This window comes from Trichoplusia ni, chromosome 4 (assembly GCF_003590095.1).
Source record: "Trichoplusia ni isolate ovarian cell line Hi5 chromosome 4, tn1, whole genome shotgun sequence".
Lineage (NCBI taxonomy): Eukaryota > Metazoa > Arthropoda > Insecta > Lepidoptera > Noctuidae > Trichoplusia > Trichoplusia ni.
In genome coordinates, this window is record NC_039481.1 from 11,889,126 (window position 1) to 11,908,726 (window position 19,601).

General features: G+C 38.6%; 1 protein-coding gene across 1 annotated transcript in view; it reads left to right on the forward strand.

Moving 5' to 3' along the window:
• The window catches only part of LOC113493028 (nephrin), a 214,876-nt gene that overhangs the window by 144,252 nt on the left and 51,023 nt on the right, over positions 1-19,601 (forward strand). The window contains exon 4 of the mRNA XM_026870802.1: positions 13,767-13,975. Within this exon, the coding sequence (XP_026726603.1) occupies positions 13,767-13,975 (209 nt within the window). The remainder of the gene's footprint in view (positions 1-13,766; positions 13,976-19,601) is intronic.

The window sequence follows — 19,601 nt, forward strand, 5'->3', positions numbered from 1 at the left end:
AAATACGTCGCTTGATAAAATTACAAATACGTATTTTAATATTTTAAACCGTAAATTACAAAAAGGTAAGGTTACAAAAAAATGTTTTTACCCCACTTTTTCTCACCGCCATGACACTTTTTATTAAATTACATTTCCATTTCACGGACAGATGCAACCCTCCCCTTGTGGCGGAATAATAAACTCGTATTAACAGTACTTATACATAATTATGTTTCTACGTAAGGGTTGCGAATATTATACACAGCAGAATAGAAACTTCTGGAAAACTCAAGTAAAATGCGAAGAGTTAGAAGGCTTAATAGAAATAGGGGTTGGTCAGCGGTAAAGGTCTTCTATACCTGGGATTATTACTAACAATAGCGGCACATATGTTTATTTCTCTTTTATGAGTTGAGGAAAATACTTTCATACGAATTAACTATATTTATAACCTTTAATCGTCTTCAGACTAAATTATTTATAGTTTGTTGGTGCTAAAGTCTCTTAATGGTTAACCGCATGAAATACAGTTAAATCCGCAGAATAATGGAAACACTTATATATCCGCAATACCAGCACATCTCCTATAATAGAACGTATACCTGTTCACTAAATACATTACTGGTAACACACAGTAATAATCGGCTCGACTCCCTGACAAACGCTCAATGGTCTTACTCACAATGGAAACGCTCGAACGCGCTTCTGAGTAATCGTTTGGCCGCCCGCTGGATTTGCGGATGTTAATTGATTAATTATTGCCTTTTCTGTTGGCCGGATAGATTTGTTTTGCTCTCGCTTCTAAGTATAGATAAAAGTGGGTGTTTCGAAGGTTTTCTTTTATATCTTCTAACACATCTAAGTTTCATCTGTTGTAATATATTATTATTTCTTTAGTTACTTTTGCCGTTTTGTAGGGTTTTCCTTGATTGTATTACTCTGAAACACGAGTTTGTAAACATTCAACATGTCTGCAGTACAATAATTTTGATTGCAAAAGTTAATGGCGAGGGTCCTGTCACGTGTCGTCCCGACCCTCACAACAGGCCGCCCACGCATCACTGTTGCGGGGTTTATCGCCTTTGCCTTAGACAAATTAAATATAAAACAAATATCTATTTATAGCCCAAGTTTGAAATGTATTTTGAATTGTTTTTAATACTCAGCAAAAACGTCTACGTTATCATATTTTCCTCGACTTAAGCCGATCAAGTAGTATCCGTTCAAATTATCTTTCTGATCATAACTACAAACCCATATTAAAAAAAAGGAAACAGCCAAGCTTATGGCTTTAATTAAATTTAGTCAAATGCTTCTGATTGCAAAAATCCGATTTTATCAGACATTTTCCAGTATCTAGTGCTTTGCAATGTTTATGCAATAAAATAAAATAAATATTGCCAAAAATTGGTTTTGACATAAATCAATGAAAGCGTATCTATAAGCACATCCATATATGCTCGCAGCCCATTACCGTAGTCATGAGCAAACAGACAAGCGATATTGAAAACTTAATATCCTGAGCGAAATGTTTCGCTGTTACCGAAGTTATGGTGTTCATGACGTAGGCAAAATGCCCGTCTATCGGACAAATATCCGACAGTCCGACAGGAAGGGATAACCTAGTTCTGCAGAGATTTGTTTCAGCCAGTTTGCAGTTGCGCCCGCGTGGAGTGCCTATAACAAAGCGTCCTCTCAAAGTCCGCACTACGGGAACTCGCTGAGCACTCGCCCGCCGCCGCGGCAACGCTCATTGTTTTTGTTACACAAAACTTAGCATCCAGGATTATTGCAGATTATAAAAAAAGTAACTGGAAAAGTCTTTTTGGATTTTCTTATAATTTTTCGAGAACAATGGCTATTAAAAATAACGGCAGTTAATTTTTTTTTAAACGATTCTTTGGATCATAGATTCACGATTATCATAATATAAATGTTATTGTATTAATCACACTCAGGGATGTAACTAATTTAATACCGTAGCACGCAGATCGTAACATTTGCTTGCGACGTAGACTTAGTATGAACTGTTGCTTACTCAATCACAAACTTGAGAACTAGCGAAACTTATTAAACTTATGTTAGGTTAGGCCTATGTGTCGACGAAAACCAACAGAACTTGAGTACGCATGTAAAATTCACAGAATAATGTAAGTAGATTGTGGCGGTGAAGTGATAATGAGTAGAGCGCGCGTGGTAGTCGCCGGACAGTTTTGCACTGTCGCCCGCGCTTCGCTCAATCTGATCGTTTTGAGCGAATCAGCCGAGCGAAGTTTTGTGTTCTAAGCGCGGGATTTACTAAATCCAGCTGTATTTCCATATACTGCACTCTGAATATGAAATTCTGTAACTTATTTTCTAGTATTGTTTTGTGGAAAATACCAAATTCAATACAACGGAAGGGAAAGTTGTGAAGGCGCTATTCGTAAGAATACTTAGTAATGCAACGATTTATTTGCAATTTCGTTGAATCCAACCATGCTTTATTACGGAATACAACATTTTTGCGTCGATGCAAACTTCAATCAATAATAACAAATTAGTAAAAAAATAAAATTCTAATTATTACGAACGTATTTCCTAGCAATGAATGGTTTCCACCCAATGTGTTATAAAACTGAGTAAATTGTAATTAATTTCCAATGTTAAATAATCGGTAGGTACCCGCCGCTGTACACTGCAGCCGACGCAATACAATTAGGCACACATCATTAGACAAAGGCAGGTAATGCGATTATAAGCTGAACGCATATTATTACAGGCACAATAGGCCGATTGTCTCCCTGCATTGTGACACATACGATGCACCCGTAAGATAATCCGCTCGCAATCACCCGGACGCAGCCGAGTGAGGCCGAGCGGGGCAAGCGGGGCCGCGCACCATTACTAATGGGAAAATAAATACTTTTATTTTACAAATTATAGGAATACTTTACTTTATAATGGCTAATTTTAATTTATGTAGTTTTTAGATTATACAAAAAAAAACTACTTGTCAAGGAAACGTAGCAAAAGCTTTCAGGTAAAGAGCTTACTCTCACTGTACAGCTTCTGAATTGGGGATATCGACATTGAATAAGAATCAAAATAAACAATAATACTTTAAAATAATTTCGTTTCATAAAGTGGAAGTAAACAGAGTGGTTTAGTAGCACATAGCATATATATTTTTAAATAAGTTAAAGCATTGTTGCGCAACAGAAACAAGTGTGCGAGAGTTATCTAAGTGGCGCAGATGGAAGTAGGTTAATGCATCACGCACGATAAGCATCCTGCAGCCTGTGGCGGGGGCTAGGAGACGGGCACACGTCGTGCTGCCCACGACAAACAGAATACGCGGTTTTATCGACACAAGTAAAATACTAAGCCACAGTGTGACCAAACCTTTACCTTGGAGCCACGCTTAGTCTAACTGCATTCGCATAGATCTGTTGAATATAAAGGTATTTTTCATATAATAAGTAATGCAAAAATTAAAGCATTCTTCAAGGCGTAACCCGTTAATAAGTTCCTAAAGAAATTAAATCTTTTATTATAATTACCGAAATAAAAAGATTATAAAAGTTAAGTAGAAGTACTAAACTAATTTACTTAAAAATTCGCTTATTATTTTTTCTTACTTAACTAACACGAAGTCTGCTTAGTTTCTAAGTAAATAATCTAATACAATTTTTAAGTTGAAACTTATTCAAGTGAGTTGCTGAAGATTAAGTTAAAATATTCAACTGTTGCAGCGAATACCTTCGTAGTGGAAACACATTTGCATAATATTGTATACCGGGCACCTTAAAGTATTGTCCTCGCCCTGCAGATTTCTTTAAGCAGATGATAATGGGACTATGAACTTCATCACCAGCAACCACGGGTGTGTGCAAATGTGAATACTACAGTACACACGTTATCAAATGTGTAGTACGGCCAATAATACAAGCCAGCAGATTAACCCGTGATGGGCTCAAGAGTAAACCTTTTTAACAATTTAACCACAATTTAATACATATATAAGATATCGGTCATTCAAATGCATTTAATCCTTTGATTTTCGCTAAAACTCAAACGTTCGCATCTTGGTTGGTTGGTTTATTTGCCAAGTAAAATATAGTAGTATAAATAAAGTATAAACATTCACGTTATATCAAAATCGAAGCAGTTTAAAAATATGCGATCATTTTTCCTTTGACGACTTTTTTATTCACAGTGATAAACTATATGAGTGTATTATTCTGGAATTTGAATAAAAAAATAACGAACGCTAATTAAAAACCAAAAATAAAATCAAAATATCCGAAAGCATGACACTGAAAAATAAATAAAGCTTAAATAGTGTTCCGTCCCTTGCCTAGAATACGTAGAGAGTCTGTCTGTAATACATTAACATCATTAAGTAACAAATACTCGAACATCATTCGTTTCACATTAATGGCGAGTATTTCATCTAAGTGTCACGATCAAGGCTGAGCACCACATCCTTCCTATTGGTCCCCATTTGGTGTAATATGCCAATAAATCTGACTCTCTCCGTAGTACCGTTTCATCCACAATTCGCTGTGGTTACCGTAAGGTATATGGCCCGGAATGGTTGTAATTGGTGACGCATAGTAACTAGTGGTTAGTCCCCTCACTATTCAATAGGGGGCGACCGCGGGATCGATTTGGCTATTTCATACATAATTTAACACGAGTTTAGGAGTAAGTACTGAAGGACTGGACGTCTCAAGATTTTAGGCCTTAATGAACTGGCACACGCCAAGTATTTGCAATTTAAATATTCGATTTCAGCGGTTTTAGTCAATTTTACGCTAGATATAAATTGCATATTTAATTCTCTTGAAGTAGTAGTGTTTTTATTATGTGTCCGCGAACTACTACATGATTAGATTTCCAAGTGTATTATTGTAATTATAGCATGCCTTTAATATCAATTTTTAAGTCCTGTACATTCGAAACCGAAATTTAAGTGTATTCCTATGAATCTACCATAAAATAAAATCTATGATGTAACTCTGTTTGTTAACCTCGTCGCGGAGCAGTCCGCTCCCGCCGGCGCTCGTGGCGCGCGCCGCTGCGTGTCGTGTTCGGCCGGCGTTACGGCTGGAGATGGACTGTTATTTGTTCACATGCTCTCCGCCTAATGAATCGCGCCTCCTCTATTATAAGATAACAACACTTTCACCAGATTACTGTTACTTATTGGAATATTCCGCTGCTTTATGGTAATGCCAGGTAGCGTGATAGGACAGTGCTCAAGTAATGGGATTGGGGTTCAAGTAAGATATAGAAGTACTTTATCGAAAGTTATACATTATTAGGTGTGGTATGCTAGCTCGGTTAAAAGAGACATTAAAATAGATAGCCTTAGTTCTGTTTTGCAGATGTTTTACTTGGATAGTCCTTGAGTGCTGTTGGAAATAATTTTAATTTAGTCGAAGAACCATCGTGAGTTCATTTTAAATTTAATTCCGGAAACCGTAAAAGAAGCTTTTAGTTTTGTATAAATCATTGAAAAGCTCTTTTATCAGAATTTAAAAATAATCGAAAACAACTTAAGAGCTAATAACAACCATACAGCGAAGCAGAATACGTATTAATAAATTGACAAAGTCCAACAAATAGGGGCACGCAAGCCGGGCGCTCCTCGTGATCTATTAGCACTAAAAGCACAGCCACATTTCGTCGCATAAAATCTCTCTCTTAGTATTTTTTCAGGGAATGCATTGTCCGGCAGACGGATTAAGCTTCAACACATTCAATACCCGATACGGACGTTTGCGATGTCAACAGAATTTCAGCGGAGCGGAGCTTCAAAAAGCTTTGTCGGCAACCGTTTTAAGAGCGTTGTGTAGCGTCGTGCGAATCAAGCGAATGTATGGGTAAACCCGGCTTTGTAAATGTGCAACACGACGCAACAGAATATTCTAGATTGATATGTCTCAAGTGATTTGCCACGGCGTTCTAAACGTAAGGATATGAACACGGACGGAAGGATATTTATTAAGAGCTACAGACACGAGTGGTTTATATTATTATTAATTTAAAATTAAAAACTTGACGTTCTTGGCAAGATCTATTGTAGATTTATAATTTTGTGACGTAATAGAAATTAACGAAAAACAATATTGATATTTTCGTTTTGACGAGAGGTGTTAATTGGTTAATAAAACTTTTATTAGAAAACTTATCCCCTACTCAAATTGTGCGCAAAATAAGCTTTGTTCTCTTTCCTAGAAATTTCTCTGCGAGTCGTAATTACGAAAAAGGCCACTTACCACCACGATTAAATTTTTGTTTTGTTATAAAAACATCGTATACATCATATGTATAAATTTCAAATGGTATGCTTTCATGGTTAATGAGATACAGACTGCATCTGGTAGCCTTTGCGACTGGGTTTTGTTCTCACCTTTTGAGGACAGAACTCTAGAACTGGCAGCTGTAGTAGATCATCATAGATGATGTTATCCCTACATGATCTTTCGTTGCACAATATACCTTAATTTGGCAAACTACCGCAAACGGGTTTAGTACTTTAGTGAAGGTATAACGCGCGGTGTTTGTATCTGCTTGTTATGCGGCGGTGCTCGGCGGTCGCCGTTACCTGTTTGTTTCTGCAGCTCGCAATCGATACCACAACGACCTCTCTGAACAGCTCATTATGGAGAATACTTCGCTCGCTTCTTATTTAAATACTTCGCGAAAGGTTTCACGATGTTCAGAGATGTTTCTCATGCATTTTACCTGTGTATTGTCCTATAAACTTATAACAAGTGAATCCCACTTCAATTGCATGTCGTATTTTACCCATTGGCTATCATGTGCCACTATATTGACGTTTAAGATGTACGTATGAAATGACTGGGCTAATCCCAGACAATCTTAGGAAAATAAATATAAAATCTTTTTTATCTAATTCATATAAAGCATATACTTCACGTAGCGTCGATAAATAAAGAATAACACAACGTACACAACGGTCGTGCAAGTCTTCGTTCAATTTATTATACTATAGACGATTCTAAGTAAACAGAGCGAGTCGTGGCCGTCGCCGAAGCTTTATGTAAACGTTTGGCCAATAGAAGGATGTCGTGTACACTTTGCAGTGACCGACGCCACCGATCGACTAAATATATAATTCAGAGCGCACTCAAAAGGGAGTAATAGAACTACTTAGTTCAGCAAACCCACACTTAAGCACTCATACCTACTTAAATATCAGAACAAAGACCACTACTTGCTTACTTGGTCCTTTTTATAAAATTTTGGCAAAAATTCTTGTACATCTTCCATATACAAAAAGTTTTCCTGGTTTACTTTACTTGAATAACATAAATAACAGTGCCACATAGAATTATGCGCGCTCCTTGGCCCCGAGCCCCTTGGAATTTGTTGATCTATATCAAAACATTAATACTTCATACAGTTTACACAGAACGCTCATAATACATGCACTATTCAGGCACAAACAAACGCGAACAAACATTAATATTTATGTAAATATCAATTAACATATTAAAAGGAGGTTGTATGAGGTTGTAAGCAAATGTAGCGAGCAGCATCGGGCGGCGGAAGCCATGCATCACGCGGTGACGTAGGAGGGGCGCACAACAACACATGGACTACATACTCATACCCGTGGTACGGGGCCAGGGACGAGGAGCCCTGAGGCATACACTCAAACAGGATTCACTCTTAGAGCTGTAGTATGAGGGGACCAACATTAAAAACGAATCAGAAGTGACGGGTTGTGATGTTTTTAATAATGATACCATCTACATTTAAGGTTTTTTTTTTAATTTATTAACAATGGATTTGAACGTTTATTCTTCTCCGTTACCTATTGTTTCTGTTCAACAACTGTTTCAGCTTTAGCTCATGTCAGCTAATTTTAAAGTTTATCGCTTCGCGGGGCTCCCCGCCGCAGGACGCAGGAACAAGCTGCACATTTATCACAGGCAGTGTCTTGGCTGGCACGTAACATGGAACTGTGACTGGCGGCAGTTTTTCGCATTTGCATCCGTATCTGAAGGTCGTTTGTTCCTGTCGCGCCGCCATCGCGCCATTTGTAATAATACGCCAGACGCGGCATTAACGCAGACTGCGAGCCGCGCTGCCTGTGACGTCACATGCACCTCGCTGTCACGTCACGTCATACGTGGAATTCGAACGTTTTAGTTACCATGACGCTTTATATTTAATGTTACTCATAACTCTATTTGGTACGTCATGTATTTATGAGTTGAACTGGTGTGTCTAATATCTAATAATACATTGCATTTGATTTTCACCTAAATGTTACCAACAGCCTGGCAGAGTTTAAACTAATAAAACGGTTATCTAAAATATTTATAATACTGATAGTACATGGCTTACAGTGTAATCTAGTACCTATTTTATAACATAAATAACGATTGAGACAACTTTCTAGGTGCCATATTCAAATACATAACTATAAATAATTGTTAGATCTAGAATGACTTTAAAAGATAATATCGACTAAATCAAATAGCTACTACAATAATCCATGATATTTCTGGAGAATGTCAGAGCTTTGAATAAATAGTTCAAAGCTTAACGCATTTACTTCAATTTTCAGAACATTCGGTGTAGTTAGTACTGATAAAATCAGTTCTCTTTGACAAAAGTCCATATCGATGGACTTTTATGTGTATATTTATATAATAATATTCCGGTGATATGTTGCATGGAGTTTTAATTAGATTGTTTTTTTTTTCTATCTTAACCTTAACTAGAAAAGTATTGTACCTGCTTTTTACGCTAGCCCATAAACAAGAAACATTTTGAAGAGCCGCGTTACGAGCTCCAACGACACAATTGACGACAAGTCGTAACATGTGCTACCGGCGTTGCATGAATTCTTTCATCAAGCCTGCCGACAAAAACATTGTCAAATATCCCTTTATGTTTACTGGTGAACAAACAAGTTTGTTTGGGTCCCCGCTCCGCCCCGCTCCGCCGAGTCGCTCGCATTATTTACGATGCTGCGAAAAAATTATCCAATGAACGCGCGGAAATTTTACGCTACGCAAGAACATAGTCAACGGTCTGTTCGAAGAATTAGTTAAAATGTATTAAGGGGAAGAAACAATAGGCTAGTGGCCCTAAACGTGGAGCAAAACACATCTGGCATAAAGGCACCTTATTTTAATTTGTAATTCAACAAGAACACCTAACTAGCAGTGAGACATCTTTCGCCATATTTAACAGTTACACACTGCACACAAAATCTAATTTATTAATCTAAACCTTAAACAGTAAGCGTATTATCAGGATATGTTGTATAGTAGTCACTTCAAGTGACTTCATCTTTCATCATGAAGAATCTAATCAAATAACCTAAAATGTTCACACACTAAAGAACACTAGATTGCTAAAGCCTCAATATTAATCGTTCGTTATTGTAAATAAATTGCATTAACATTTGAACAATGATACGTTACATAGCGGTAACAAAATATTCCCTAACAAAGTTGTGCACCTGGAAACGGTTCTACATATTTAATTCCCAATAGATTATAACGGAAATATTGAAGTCGTTATAATGTCCGGGATACGGGAAGACAAACTTTTACAGCAATAAATGAAGTAAGTGGCGCAGTATTAGCTGCTGGCGGAAGCACGCTGCCAAAGATGATGAAGATATTATATTATTATTCAGAGAATCGTGAGAGCAGAAGTAAGCCGATTTCCTGCTTGCTAAAGCTAAATGAAATTCTCAAGTTTTTGGACAGCAATTGTTCTCGCTTTAATGTAGTGCTGGATTCTGCGCAAACTGTTGGCTTGAGAAGAAGCTGTTGATGTTGGCGCTCGCTGTGACGTCACTGCATTATAGGATTATAACAAACTACTAAGTCATAAGTATATATCGAAATAGTATTGAATAGTAAAATCTACTAACAAATATCATTTTATGACGCTCCTAGACATGAATGTATTACCAGCGTGAATGTTAGATGTATCATTTATGTAGCTGTCTCAAATACGATGGTCACATAGTTACTAGCATTTTATTTTCTTGTGGAACATTTCTTGTGTGGACGTAGTAGAGTATCCATATCGCACGGGAGTCACGTCTTTAGTAAATATCGAGATGTGGGCAGTGATACGAGCCTTAATGTGGCGCTATGACGTTCCACAACTTGCTGCTAGTACACCGTGCACACGCCGTCGTGCCGGGCGTTCGTACAAGTTGCTGAAGTATTGCTATGACTATCTAGTTTTGCTACTTCATTATTTTTTTCCGCTCAGGGGACGTCTCTATACTTTCAGGTTAATCGATCAACTGTCAGCTGTAGTCACATCCGGGTAAGATATGGTTTAAAAGTAATGTCGAATGTTCTTTTCAGAATACAAAACTACTCGTGCAAGACAATCTGTTTAATTATTTTCTCAATTTCTCTAAAACTTTTATTTAAATACTAACCGATTTGCTGCTCAGCCACAGCTCTATTAGTCTTAATAGAGTTTTCAGAATAAGTTAAGCATTAAAAACTGGCGTCAATTGTCTTGCAACGTAGAAACATTGTGTAAGTCTGTGAGAGAGGAATGTCGCATGGAGCATATTAGGGTGGTGACGAGTTGAATGGTGCCACTGACAAAGGACAACTGAGCGCCATTCCGCGCTGAGCTGAATACGCGATGAGCAGCTGCTTGCGAGTCCCGCCACTCCCGGCGGCGGCGCACAGCTCTCCGCTACACATCAGTGAATGACTGAGTCAACGCTGATCACGACACTTTCGGGTTGCTCTGTGTTTCTTTCTGATATAAAATGATCATAACTGAGAAGAATACACCTTTTACGTATGTACCTACTTAATATACCATTTTAATTAGATACCGCGTCGGAAGCACCCAACAACTTAACAGTTCCGTAATTAATTCCCGACGTGTAATTATCCACTTAACAATTCGGTTTACGCGACACATTAATTATCAAAAACATAAAAAAGCGTCAATTTAAATACTTAAATAATTACCAGAATGTTATTACACATAATAATAAATTTCAACACATAAATAAAAAGTCTCTCGCTACATTTTTGTATTTTTCTTTCCCTTTTGAATTTTCCACGTAAGCGATTACACATTAAAATCATGGAGCATGTGAGGTTTCGTATGATTAATGGTCGCTCCTGACACTTAATACTGCCCTTGTTTATTCTAATGTTCGCAAACATAATGCGGGCGCCGCGCGTCGAGCGCCGAGCGCCGGACCCGCGGCAACACAATGCCAACGTAAATAACTCCATATTCAAACGAGTTTTTATCTAATAACCACACAGACATGGTTGACATTTCAATGATACTTACGCATTTTATAGCTACAACATTTTGACATTTATTTATACAGAGTTAAACCACGTAGTTGTTGCTATAATTTTAAGAGAAAAACAGGAAAAACGAAAATGTATGAACTAAATTATTCGGTGAAATGTCACTGGGTGAGATTTATCATTTACTTTTTCATTTGTGGACTTAAAGCATTACACATTTATTAACAGGACTTGCGCGCCCAGCGAGCTGTTAACGTTTCATTTCATGGGACCGAAACAAAATTAGTGCAATTCGCTAACGGTTTCTACTGTTCTGTTTAATTACTGTTGCAAATATATTTCTTATTTATACATAATTTAATATATCATCACAAAACTCCACTAATATATCTTTTGAATATTCACTTTTTTCTGATCTCACTAGTTAACTCCAAATCCGCCTCTCAAAATAAAAGAGTAGAAACGCAGATGAATGAAATTGGTTCGTCAAACATTTGCAACCATTAGACGTACCTACACTACCTACCTCTGAAGGTTTTTTTAAGCTAATTGCAGACACCCAGCACGCAGTACCAGCAATTTATTACAAATAGAAAGTCTTAAGTTATCTCATATGCTTGTGTCCCGAGATCTTTAAAGTTTGAGCTTTTCTTAGTACCTATGTAGATTGAGCTCCAAGAAAGCCTTTGCAAATGTTTGATTTTACTTCCCGGTTCTGTCTGAGAGTAACGTTTTCTAGCGAATATTCATTTTTCACTTGTTATTGGGGTATTATGATTACATAGGTGATAGTGTTCGCTTTACTTCGGATTTTTTTTTATCTGGTCTAATTCCCTCTTAGATCTCTCCATCACTTAGGTGTATAGCCTCCTGACACGACTGTTCTCGTACAAACAGCACTCAATATAAGCGCATTGGATTCACTAAGTTTAAAGTTTGCTAAAAACGGTGCAAAACAAGCAGAGCACACTTTAATCTCGCGCGGGTTATGGCAGCCAATAAAACCTACGCCACTAGATTTTCCGATTCGAGTGACGTCATTTGAGTCAGGATATTAAAGTATTTGCATTTCCCGCTGCGCTCCGAGCAAACAAAGATGTCAGTGTCACGCACGTAAGCGACATCGGTTGAAAGACAAACGATTTTGAAGGATACCTCGGAGTTTTCTTCTTACTCCTGAACTGAATTATGTGTTTAATACCTAAGTCTTAGTAGTTATTGTATTTATATATTTCTTGTTCAACAAATTATATCCAGTAATTGGTTCGTCTTCTATCACATGGGACGTTATTACCGTCGGCGGCAAACAGTCGCTAGTAGTAATACACATCTGCCTAATCCCCGGGGAAATCATGGGCTTGACATTTATATTATGATTGCGAAACACAAACTTCCCTAGATTCTGTATCTAGATTCCGAGGCCTTAAAACCTAGGCCCGTAAAAATCCCAATATCTCCCAATGCTATCAATACAGGCGAAACGAACGCCAGTTATTTGTGTTTACGCTCAATGGAAAAATGTGGGGAATATTTTTGTCAGCGGCAGGCGAGCACCGCGCGCGCCGGCCGGGCGGCCCCCGACCGCAGCCCTGCCGCCAACCGCACTATTTCTGCAGCGCATGATAGATGATAATTGTACTAGATATACAGCTACAGAATGTTTGTGCACTACCATTAAACCATAGAAATTCACAAACAATTAATTATTAACTCTATCATTCTAATCTCCATCGACTCATACACCGTTTTTTTGTATCTTTTAATAAGAGAGTATATATAGTTTTTTGTAGGTCCTAATGGAGAGATGGCAGTGGAAACATCGTCATTATTGTTCGAATATGACTATTTGTGAAAACGATGTAGATAAAATGTTTACTGCGTACTTTGACAACGCATAACAGTCTATTTCCTAAACTAGGAAAATCCATGCAAGGTTCATGTTTTGTCAACACAAATTCAGTAAATATATTAATATTCCACCAATTCTGCTTATGCTTAACCGACGATGTAGCATATGGATTTTCATTATTACTATCTGTTTAAATTTAATATTCCGTCCGAATAAACTTTATATATCATATATTATTATAAACTCTATTTTTAATAGTAGAGGGTAGAGTCGAATGACGTAATTCAAGTTTTCAGTAAGGTCTGTCACAATGGGCTCCGTGTGAGCTTGAGCGAGTTGTCCGTCAGCGATACATCTCGCCTTATCAGCACACGCGGGTGTCGCCGATACCGCGCGAAGCGTCTCTCAAACTTTATTGATGGCCATTGTGCGCGCCGGCTGACGGCCCGCCTGACAGCCTTTTTCAATGTGATGATGTGGATATGTTAGGTTTGAATTGTGTTTGCGTTGTTTTGTCAACTGTTTATGTGGTTGTAGTGTGTGTTACTGTACGATAGTGTACCAAGTTTCGCTCTGCCAATAAGATCATTTCCGCTTCACTGGCGTATCTAAAGTATTCTGTAGTAACACGATGTTAACTGTTTCAGTTTCGACGTGCGCGGCAAGCACCTGTCGGAGGCGCGGCACTGGTCTGCGCCGGAGGTGTTCGGGCCGCGCGCGCACTTCGCCACGTCGCCGCCGCCCGCCGCGCTGCTCGTGCGCGACGTCAAGCGCCGCGACGAGGGCGTCTACCGCTGCCGCGTGGACTTCCGCAACACGCAGACCACCAGCTTCAGATACAACCTTACCGTAGTAGGTCAGTACTCTTACGCAATAAACTGTAATATACAACTTTATTGACGGGAAAGGTACTTATAACACGAGAATAGTTTTTTTCCAGAAGATTTTTATTAATTTTATCAAAGCTTTTTTTTCGTGACAAAGTTATCATACTTATTTATTTATCCGAAAATACAAGAATATCTCTTATTCCGCGGGCATTGATCCCTCCGAGACTTACCAGAACGATCATTGATCACTTCGCTTATTTTTTGTGATCGCGAATTTAATCCATTAAGTCTAGTCGCGTCACGTTGTTTTTATTCACCTCAGATGTCTATTAGATTAAGTATAAAAAGTACGGTCCTTATAATAAAAGTCGAGTCTGAAGACTCTTGAATTACTTACCTAGCTATTCGCTTTAAAATATTGATATAAAACATAGGTATATGAAATCATAGGTTTGTAAATATTATGACGAAAGCGAAATATAAATCGTAGGTAGAATGTGATACATCTACGAAACCGTATGAAACAAACACGATAGGTTAACAAGTACAATCCGCATCCAGTGAGTAATGAGTTCATTTGATCCGGGATTTAATGAACCCTCCATCGCTCACGCACATCAAAACAAACAATTAATCAGTAGTTTATCAATTAACCGATCTTGTTTAGCCGTACGTATCCGTGCAGCTTAATTGTTCGGTGGTTGTGCGTAGTGTGGCGGCATGCGCTGCTCCCTGCGCCCTGGCCCCGGGCCCCGGCGCAGGGCCCCGGCACCACTAGTGTAGTGGCGGAATTTACGCGAATGCCATTGTTCGCCAGATATACGGCGTTCCTAACAAGGTGAGCCTGTAAGGTGTCTGACTTATGGGATAGACTTACTGCCGGCTTTATTGCCACTGCGCCAGTGACTAATGTATGCCCGATCTCACTCTAATGTTTGGCTACGGCTGAATGCTGTTTAACTGCGAACTGTAAGCTTGTTATGTGTACGTCACCTGAGACTGTGAACGGGAAACTAAATAAAGCCATGTTACAAAAGTCTTGCTTAATAACGTTGCATCCCATACTTTAATCCGACTCTACTAAAAAAGGAGGAGGCTCTCACTTCTTCGAAAATAGAAAGTTAGAATCTTCGGGCTATGTTAATATTTTATTTTGAAGTGTATGTATGTTCGATAGTCATTAGTATTACACTATCTGTCACGCTCGACTGAGCTTGAATTTCATATAAAAACTATTCTTAACACATAGCCAAGGCAACTGTGATGGGCCCCGGCGCGGCGTGTTCCCAACTTTTTGCAGCACAACTTGAAGACGTAGCGAATAATCGATTGTCGACAAACTTGTGGAATGTTCAATTAATGTTCTCAGTGTTCGGGGATGCTTCATCATCGCTGTTAATTAAATCGATTTATTAATTCTATTAGAGCGCTCGTCACTCAACTGTTTCAATGTGTGACACTGACTTTCCAATTGACGTGGAGAGTTGACTCGTTTAAACGTTGGCAAACATGTTTACTGAAATTCGCCGAATGAAGAGTTGATCAGAATCACTGAGTATGAATGACGTCCATATTGTGTTTGTTTTTACATGCGACATTTAATTTCGGTAATGTATTTCTGCCGCTTGCGATGTTGTCGACAGTTTCACATTATGTTTTCCTTTGAATCCTCGCTGATTCAATTTTTCTACGATGTCATTTAATAGGCGGAGTTGATTTCTGATTGAATTTGTTCGACCTCATATGTGAATAGTTATCAATTGTACATGTGTATAACATCACAAGGGAAAGTTATTGAGAAATTGAATTAATAGAATAATACTTATGACTTATCTGCAAATGCAACATCTGGGGATCTTGTAAAAGGTCGAACGATCGAGAAAAAAATAAGTAATTATGACGAATAAAGAGACTTTATTTTCTTTGTACCTCGATTACAAAAGTACATACATAAATACATTTCTTGATGAGGATTCTATAAAATTTCACAGGAAATACACAACGTTTTATTTGAGGTAAACAAAACTGGCCTATTTGATATTTGAATTGGATTTACAGTGTCGATGTAAAATCCAAATATTGACCGTGATCCCGGAGGCGTTAAGCATGGCGCTCTACACGTTGTGTACCATATACCTACTGTGCACTGCAAACTGTGTTCTACTCACACATGAAGCGTCGTACAACGACTAGCTTTTTTACGGAAACCTATATGTAACATAAATAAAGAAATTACACGACATGTATTTGATTCCTCGACACGCTTGCTGTTTTTGGGATAGTTTACCAATTTAGAGATACATGATTAAAGTCGGGAACCAGGTTGTAACCAGGAACAACGTGGTGCGAATACATCAAGTGTCACATAGAAGAGATGAAGATCAGACTCAGCATACGCGCGAGTGTGTCTGATTTGTTACAAGTTTATTCGTTTGTTTCCACGGCAGGGGCTCATGTGTACAAGCAGTTGTCACGCGATCGGTAAACAGCGGCGACCTTAACAAATGCCATGTAAATGCTAATCGTCGATTGCTCACTCGCTGAAGGTGAGAGGTTCGTAAAAATGTCAGCCATGTTTATTATGTACGCTCTCAGCCTCGAGACGCCTCCCGCGTAGGTACTGCGGCACCTAGAGCTCTAGTGGAATGTCAGCAATGTGCCCTCAGCAACATACGGGGTTCTATACGCAAATATCAATCGGTTAAGACAACACCTGCCTGATTCCATGAAATGAGGTTTATTTAAATGTATCATAGTTTTGGTTTGTAGTACTAGTTCTTGAAACAAGGAACTAGAGCTACCCCTTGAACCACTTCAGGTTTAATTATTGACTATTTCCATCGTAGTTCTACAGCGGCCTCTAGTTACAGCTTTTAAAAACTATTTATAGTGTATCCTTTGACTTTAGGTATTGCAACATTTCCGAGTAGCTTTCAAAATGAAGCAATTTATTTTCAAGAGCAATTACGTCGTCCTGAACGGTCAACTAAGCTATAAAATATTAAAGTAGAAAACATCTTTAGCAAGATAAAGTATGTAATTATGATAGGATGAGGCTTGTCCCTCCGCTATTCAGATAACGGCTATTCGCTCACCAAACGACAGTTTCCTAGGCCCTAAGCTTACCCAAATATCTTACATCGCCCTCTTGACAAACAATTATGTAGATTTTATATACTTTTGGGCAGTTTTAGATGTTAAAGTATCAACTTGTACAAGATACCTACTTCAGTATGACTGCAGAAGTTAACACTGATAAAGAATTCATTTATTTTCCTTTAAAGTTAAGCGCCCTGAAGTGTTGGGACGGAGATAACGATAAATATTGACGTTAATGTCGCCTTACCGTCTTATAGAAATATTCTCCGTTTACAATGGTTACCGCCTTACTTCTACTGATAAATATTTTTAAACAGGCACATGTAAACGAAATCAAGGAAAAGGGAACGCGTATTCCGAACCAAAACATTTACGACTAATTAAATTCAGTGAAGTGAAAGGAAACGAGCAAACCAAAGTAATATAATACGTTCAGTGTGTTCGCAAGACTTGATACAAGTCGGACTGATCCGACCTTGTTCACATCACCAAATTACAGTAACTACCGGCGCGCGGCGGGCACATACCTACCGCGACTACACATGTAGGGCTATTGAAGAATGTGACCTTTTTGTTGATACATTAGCTCTAGTAAAAGCGAAGGCATGGGTTAGGACTTCTAGGTATGCGAAATTAGAACAAAAAAATTTGTCACCTGACTTGGCCAGGAGCAGGTTACAAATAAGGCTACATACAAAAAATATACCTACTTGCAAAAATACTGAAAAACGTCTGTGACTCACTCAAATTCATAAAGAGCAATGCGTGCAGAGTAATGATCGGAGTTCAGCAGATAACATGATTATAAATATGGATCAAATATGGCGGATACAACTCGATTATTCTTCTGCATTTCTCAATATCATTAGTGTAATCCAGTTGTGACCCGATTGTAGGCCAAATTGATCACCTTAATACCAGTTAACATGACCGTTTGTGTTACTACTTACATAAATAGAATAGAAAATTATTTTTTTGAACACCGCAGAATTAGGGTGTAAGTATGCAATTATTCAAGGTCTTATATTTAAAATTGTAAAGGTAGGTAAATAAATAACGTGATGTATTTTTATATAGCCGGTCATCGAATTGCCCAAAAACATTGTTAACACCTGGATTTTTCCTGAATTGTATGAAATATAGGTAAGTTAACCAAAGTGTTTAGTTTAAGCACTTTAAGCTAATAGACGAAGAAATCCGAAAACCTAGTATTTGTGTCACGGCGCAGACCGGCCTGGACAGTATTCCGCCCGCCGCGCGACGTGCACACTGCGACGTGCCGCTCGCGCGCCGCCGCCGCGCCGGTTCCATTTCACGGCAACTTTAGCAGGCTCGTCCCTCCGTCCGGCTCTCGTACGGAACGTGTTACATTCGTTATCGAGCGCGATCGCTTCACAATCGAGTTTAAAACTTTAAATCACTTTGTGAAAGAGCCCGATCTCAAGGGTCGAGATCTGATTACAAACTGTTGTCTTTCTATTAGCCTCCGACGTTTTTGAACGATGTCGAACGAATTTCAATGCAGATTGTCCCACTCCTCGTTATCTGTTTTAATTTATTTCAAACATTTCGATGCCTTATCGTTTTAATTTGCTATTCGTGTACTTAACTACTTGATCACTTTTCCATTTAACGCTTCGCCTAATCTCTTAACAATGAAGTTTGGCGGCTAAAGTATACCTAAGTTCGGGACAAAAGAACAATTTTGTTGGGGGATTTAATGGATAGCTTTGAACTCACGAACTTATCGTAAAAGGACATATTTTGTTGAGGATACAAATAAAAAACTGTGTAAAGCTGGCAACGGTTTTCACTGACCAGAATTAACCGTTCAGGCTAGTATTAGAGGCTAAAGTTAGATTGGACGAGGCCGCTGTGTCGAATGTAAAACCCAATTGGGCTTTGATGCTTTAAACGGCGCCGACCGAAATAGCCCACCAGCGTGGCGGAATGGACACACCTCTTGCTGCAGCCGAGCCACGCGATTTTAGACCTTATTATATAACAGCACAGAGTGCTGAGGGTAGAAGCGCGGAGGACCCCCGTGTGGGTAGGCCGATGCTAATCGGACGAAGCTGTTAGCGATCACCTGCGTTGTATTGAACTGATTAATTGCTATTAGTTTCGACGGCGCCGGTGCCGATATTGTTTAAAGTTTGATTTAATTAATTTACGCAGCTACAAATGTCTTATGTAATGGTGGAGTCGTGCAACACATAGGTACGTGAGTTTGTTATTCATACAAATTATTTTTATTTCGCCAAAGTTGACGATACTATTTTTAACGCCCGACGTAAAAACGACGGGGTGTTATAAGTTTGACGTGTGTGTGTGTGTATATGTCTGTCTGTGGCATCGTAGCTGCCAAACGGGTGATCCAATTTTAATGCGGTTTTGTCCAATTTTTGGTTTGGAAGGTATATCAGTCTCGAATCTTGGCTATGTTTGGTGGAAATCGGTTCAGGTCTTCAAGGTCATCAGGTCGTTTGTTAGGTGTGATAGGAATGTTAAACTCTCAGTCTGATATTTGAAGCATTAATGTCTTCTGGAACC